We start from the raw sequence: 6,883 nt of genomic DNA, 5'->3' as shown, positions 1-6,883 counted from the left end.
GCCGGGGACGCCGGGGGCCCCACTGTTTACGTCACTGAGGGTGGACTCGCTGGAGTACGATAGGAAATCGATGCCGCGCTGCAACAAGTGCTTGCCAGTGGAGTCGTGGGCTGCGTCTCCCACGTGCCTCACTGACTTCCCCAGGCCCGACGTCTCCCTCACCAGGAAGGTACGCACGTGCCAACTTGAACTAGCCAACAGGCTCAGTTCACTAATTAATTGTACTTATGACCTATTAATGGCTAGGCTAGCAAACTATTATCGGCGTCGTATTTGTAACCGACTTTTGGAAACTTCTCTGGTATTAGTTCGTGTTTTTGATGGGGATTTTTATTGAAATCCAAACCGTAGTTATGACCCCGCATTAACTGGGATTTAGTATCTTGGAACTTTGAGCTTTGTGGGTACCCTGCAGTTGACCTTCCATTCGAAAAAAAAAAAAAAATACGTGATGATAAGTAGTAAATAATGGTAATTAAAAAAAAATAGATTCTGCAGCAGCTAATCACAATATAAAAAAATTATAAAATAACTATAGTTAAATATATATTTGTAGCTATCAAGTGAACTTGTATTTACAGTTACAACTGGAAATAAACACGATTCAATCTATCATTCGTAAATTAGAAGAACAGTAAAATAGAAATTCTTCAGAAACGAAATGGCCTAATACTGCCTTGCCCTGTCTCTCTGTCATATTGTTGGAATTTACCACGGCCACGCGTCAACGGACTTCAGTATATTACTCTTTTGATTATATTTCTAAACGAAAATTTTAGTATTATTCCAATCTAGGTGAGATGAGCAAAGGCGGCATTAGGTGGACATCAAGGTTCGTTAGTTTCTTGCTCTCGCTGGAAATGCATTATAATAGTGTGACATAGCTGTGAGAACCTTGGTTTCATTTAAGTTATCTAAATGACGTAGCCCTCTTTGTTTATGGCAGTTTGTTAGCCGGAGGTGACAATTTGTACAATTAATTTGTTGTCTAAAAATCTATAATAAGAGATGACCCAGTTTGGACGGTTACTAGTTCACCCTTGATTGCATTTCTCAGCCTCCAATCAAATCAACCGCGTCACTTTTTGTTCTTTTGGGGTCAGCTCTTGTGGCTCTTTGCTGGCCCCCTCTCTGAGGTTTAAGCATTTTAATATCTGGAAGTCACCTCTGATACGTATGAGAATTTCAAACCGGCAACCGGTACGCTGAAAATATAGAAACTACAAGTGGCCACCTAAAAATTTTTGACTGTGAAGAAAACACCCTAGAAGTTTCAAAATTTTCTAAAAGCCCCCTCAAAAATTGAAATTACAAAAGTCATCTCTGTGTAATTTTTTTACCTTTTCATCGCGTTTCTTGTAAATGGAAAAAATCCTTCTGCGTGTTTTTCGCAACTTTTGAAAGTTTTGGTTGTTTTTTGAAAATTCCAAAATTTTCGAGGGGCTATTTGTAATCCTGTATTTTTCAATTTACTATTTGTATGTTAAAATTTTTCAGCTATTTTCTAGAAATTTTGCAATTTTAGGGTGTTTTTTGCAACTTTGAAAATTTCAGGGTGTTTTTTGCAAATAAGAAATTGCAGGGGCTACTATATGTAATTCTAACATTTTTCAGTGTACTGCATTTGGTTTGATGTTTTCAGGCTCTTTTTGCAAAGTTTGAATTTTTAGAGTGTTTTTGTATGTTTTAAAAGTTTTAGGGTGTTATATGAAAATCCAAAAAACTTTGAGGGGGCTAGTTGTAATTCCAAGATTTTCAGTATACTATTTTTAGGTTTGAATATTCACATAGTCTGCTGTAAATTTTGAATTTTTGAGGGTGTTTATTGCAACTTTGAAACTTTACTGCGTTTTCTGCAAATTTTAAAATTTAGGAGGTTTTTTTAATTCATAGATTTTCAATGTTCTCTTTTAGAATTGAAACTTTCAAGCTCTTTGTATAACTTTTAAATTTCTGAGGGTGTTTTTATTCTATTTTAAAAGATTCAAGTTGTTTTCTGCAGAATTGAAAATTTTTAGGGGTTGTTTGTAATTCTTATTTTTTTAGTTTATTAGTTTACGTTTGAAATTTCCATTTTTTGTAAATTTAGAATTTTTATGGTTTTTTGCAAGTTTTTAAAGTTTTAGGGTATTGTATACAAATTCCAAACTTTTAGGGCTGTCTGTATTTCCCTAATTTACATTGTAATGTTTTAGATTTGAAAGTTTCAATTTATTCTTTTAATTTGATTTTTGAGGGTGTTTTTGTAATTTTTAAAATTTCTGGGTGTTTTCTATAAATTTTAAAATTTTCAGGGGGCTTCTATATTGTTTGAAAATTTCAATGTCACTTGAATGTTTTGAATTTTTAGGGTGTTTTTACAATTTTTGAATTTTTGAGGGTTTTTTGGAATTGTTGGGTGGCTGTTTGTAATCGTCTATTTACAAGGGGATATTTGTATTTCTTTTATTTTAGGGGCTTTTTGGTAAGTTTCGAAACTTTTTTTTGTTAGTTATTTATAATTGCACATGCTTAATTGAATCAAGCCTAAACTCAGCCCCCCTTACCTCTTAACCCCCCCCTCCTATCCTACCCCTTCACTTAGTAAGGTTTATCCTTAAACTTTTAACCTTGGTGGAATGTTAACATTATAACAAACATGGTTAAAGTTATGAGTAAGTTTACAAGGGTAAAGTTTAACCCCTTTACCCTTGTACCAAAGAATTCCTAATAAGTGCGAACTATTTTAAGTGGGGAGCTTTGCTACATGGATCCAAAATATGAGACCAATAGAGAGGACAAGTGAGGTGTTCCCTTCCTATTGGATAATGAGTTGACTATCATTAATGATGACCAACTCATTATCCAATAGGAGGGGGACACCTTACTTGTCCCCTCTATTGGTCCCATATTTTAGGTCCTTGAGGAATTTTTCTTAAGTGGGTATCATCTCTTACCTTGTATTGGAAAGACGCATTCATCTTAAATTATTTGTAAGAATTTCAGAAGAAATTCCTCCAACCAACAACTTCATATTTATTTTCTACTTCCTCACCATATCCTTTAAAATAATAACAATAATGTAAGAGATAACTTCATTGGCTCTGATGTATTCAAAAGTCAATAAGAGATGAGGCTCTTGGCTGTTTTGCTGTTCTCAAAGTCAAATGTATGGTGTCGCTCAATGCTGCTTACATAAAATAATACATTAGGCGACGAGATGTTAATGAAGGAGACAAGAAAACTAATTAATATATAGTTTTGGTGGGCACCTAGCCTTCAATAGGGTGTAGAAAACAAATAAAATTGGTTCACGGATTTTTTAATTTTTTGGGTAAAGTTCTGGGTCTGACATTTATTAATAGTAATATAGGTTCCTTGGGTTATAATCTATGTATAATTAGGTCCAAAATGTCCTTCCACATTTCTCCTTCTATCACTATTTCTAAAGACTTGCTATTTTTACATTGCACCAAAAAAAAATGGAAGCATAAATATATCTTGCTATCAAACTAGAAATTTCGAGACCTAAAAGAAATCCATGAGTACAGAGGTTTTTTGTTTTCTTTAAAATTTTTTTTCTAATTGTTGCATATCTTGTTCTTATTCCACTTCTCATTATATGCACATAATTCAGTGGGAAAAAATCAGAATCTTTTGATATTCTGGCATGGATGATTTGAGCTGCAAATACCATAGACCCATGTACAACTAATTAACTAAGCAATGCCAGCAAAAGATAGTTGTAGACAGAATAATCTGCACCTAAGCATGCCTACCTGCTAACTAAAAGTGTGATTATTCTACCCCATGTGCTAGACATACAATTGATGCAATTCCTCTGTCCGAGAACCATCTCAGTATAACTAACCCCCACTTGATCCCTGCATTCTGATCTATCTGTATGATCACCTGGAAATTTAAGTGTGTGTAAAAAAAAAAAAAAATTTTTACGGACTAAATATCGAAAAGGACCCTCAATTAACTGTAGTAATCAAGGGTTCTATTCAGAAATTAGAGCAAAAAACTACAACTGCTGTTACTTTAATATATCTCAGCTTCTTCCAAATTACAGTCTTAAGCTTTGAAAATGCTGAATAACTCCTATACTTTTCGATCCTTGTTACATCGAAGAAACCTGTAAAGTTATAATTTCTGCATTAGGATGAGAATTCTTACACTCTTTAACGCCCGTATGTTGACCAGTTGATATATAATAATCGCAGCTCGGAGCAGAATTCGTGGGCACATTCATCCTAATCTTCGGAGCAACAGCAGCTCCAATCGTGAACCAGAAGTACAACGGTGCAGAGACCCTAATTGGTAACGCAGCATCCTCAGGCTTAGCCGTCATGATCGTCATCCTCTCCACTGGCCACATCTCCGGGGCCCACCTCAACCCGGCCCTCACCATCGCCTTTGCTGCTCTCCGCCACTTTCCTTGGCCTCAGGTGCCTGCTTATATTGCTGCTCAAGTCTCCGGGTCTATTTGTGCTGCTTACGCGCTGAAGGGGATTTATCACCCGTTTCAATCAGGGGGAGTTACTGTGCCTTCTGTTAGTACTGCGCAGGCTTTCTTGGTTGAGTTTGTGATTACGTTTAATCTGCTGTTTGTTGTTACTGCCGTGGCTACTGATACTCGTGCGGTACGTATGTTTATTTATTTATTAGTTAGATATTTCTATAACTTGTTCGTTCTTTAGGATTACCTTGTGGATATTTGTTGTTCTGTTTAGGTTGGAGAATTGGCGGGGATTGCTGTTGGGGCTACTGTCATGCTTAACATTCTTATTGCCGGGTTAGTTGATTGTGTTTGCTTTCAGCATACTTGTTTTATAACCAATGCTACTTGAATTGCTCCTCTTGGACCTTTGAACAAGTTCATCATCAATTTTTTGGGTTAAGTAATCTGGATGCTCTCATCCCTGGCTTTTATGATAGAAATGTTTCATCATGAATGTTACTTCTTGGATGGTTACGATTCTTTCTGAGCGAACTAAAATGAGCGCAATTCAAATCGAGAGACTTAAAATGAGTATATGCCATCGACAAGTAATGAACAATTGCGATTGACATATCGTGTCACACAATGTAAAAGCTGATTCAAATCAAAGTGTCTAACACTTATAGGGATAACATCAAAGAATTCGCCAGAAAATTATGCATAGAAAGTTGACATTCTTATAGCGCGTGAGCCCCATTTAGCTACTATCTTGATCCAAAGTTAGGAAAGTTCAATTAGTCAAAATTTTGAAGCGATTCAATCAAATCATGAGTACTACTCTGAAGTGATTCAATCAAATCATGAATACTACTTTGAAGCGGTTCGATATTACCATAACAAAATTATAATTGTTCAAAACAAGATGTATCCCTGTGAAATCTGACATGTTTGTTCAGGTTGGTTTTACCAAAGACATTCTGCATTTAGAAGAAAATCCGTTAAGAACTATTATTTTCCTTTGTGGAAATGCTCTGATCATTTTGCAAAACATGAAACTTGGTGGCTAAGTGCAAAATTTTTTAGCATGAATGGAAAATCATTTCGGAACTTCTCATTCAGGACATAAAAACAAAAGCATTCTCATGGTTTTTAGTACGAATACATTTTTCTTCTTATTTTGCATATCAAGAACAAATGAAATTTTTATGTGACTAAACACAGGCCTTTAAGTGGAGCATCTATGAATCCTGTTCGAACCCTGGGCCCAGCAGTAGCAGCAGGCAACTACAGCCAGATTTGGATATACCTCATTGCCCCAACCATCGGAGCCATCGTTGGAGCCACAGTATACACCTTGATCAAACTCAAAGATGAGGGCGATGGTGGGCCCGTCACGCCTCGCCAAGTCAGGAGCTTTCGCCGTGGCTGATATCATGCTACATAAATAAGGTTTGCGTTTGTAATAATTATGGATTTGCTATCTCCTATGCTTAATGTTACTGTAATATTTGTGCGTGTTTGCTAAAGTGTCGATAAGTAAAATAAATGCCCCAAAGCGACTTGCTTCGCTGAGGGAAGGTGTGTTTTGGTTTGGTTTGGTTTGGTTTGTAATAGTGTGTTATACGTTGAGGGTATGTGGAAAAAAGACTTGGAATAAGCGGGTATACATATATATGAATAAAGTTGGTGGTGTTTTATATATGTATATATATATATATCTTTGACCGTGTTCATTATTTTGCTCTTGCACATGGTGCTACTTATAGATGTTTTGGTAAAGATGGTCCTTTTTCACCTTTCTTTTCAACAAAATAATAATAATAATAATAATAATTCCGTAGTTCCACGTTACATTGAGGTTTTCTTAAACAAATATTTTAGCATTACTCTTTGCGAGTTATATATTAATTTTATTAATAAATAGCCTCTCGTTTAAACATTCAAGTAACTTTCAACTCTTAAACGTAAGCAAACACCATATATATGTAACCTCCCGGTTCCTCTGAGATGTAGAACAGGAAAGTGGTGAAAATGCAAGAGAAAGCCTTCCTTTCCTTCCTCCTCCTAAGTTTGTTATCCATTATTTATATTTCACCATCGGAGGCTTTAGTCTGCCTCGACGACGAACAAGGTGGAGAAGCTCGATGGAGGCACCTCGAACCCTGCTGGACTCCTCCCAAGTCACCAGGCACAGATCTTCGTCGTGAATGTTTATCGCGTTTTAAGCACATTGCAGGGTGCAGACCCTCGTACCTGCGCTCAAAGGCACTGGGAAATAAGGCGGATATCAGTCGGGAATGCTGCAATGCTATACTCAATTTACCAAATGCGTGTTACGAGATTTTCAGAAAGAAGGTTGGACTTTATCCGAGGGATTATTGTCATTCTCAGATTTGGTACCCCCAGGAGATACTGCCATATATAGGTCACTAAGGAAATGGTAATGGAACGGATCGAGAA

General features: G+C 36.4%; 1 protein-coding gene across 1 annotated transcript in view; it reads left to right on the top strand.

Moving 5' to 3' along the window:
- LOC109837731 (probable aquaporin NIP5-1) overlaps nt 1–6,128 on the top strand; it is a 6,700-nt gene extending 572 nt beyond the window's left edge. The window contains 4 exon segments of the mRNA XM_020406076.1: nt 1–169; nt 4,206–4,625; nt 4,716–4,777; nt 5,645–6,128. The exon segment at nt 1–169 is cut by the window's left edge and continues 5 nt beyond it. Coding sequence (XP_020261665.1) covers nt 1–169; nt 4,206–4,625; nt 4,716–4,777; nt 5,645–5,852 — 859 coding nt within the window. The 3' untranslated portion in view covers nt 5,853–6,128.

Source organism: Asparagus officinalis, chromosome 4 (genome assembly GCF_001876935.1).
Source record: "Asparagus officinalis chromosome 4, Aspof.V1, whole genome shotgun sequence".
NCBI lineage: Eukaryota > Viridiplantae > Streptophyta > Magnoliopsida > Asparagales > Asparagaceae > Asparagus > Asparagus officinalis.
Note: the sequence above shows the minus strand (reverse complement) of the source record. Positions and strands in the feature narration are given on the sequence as shown.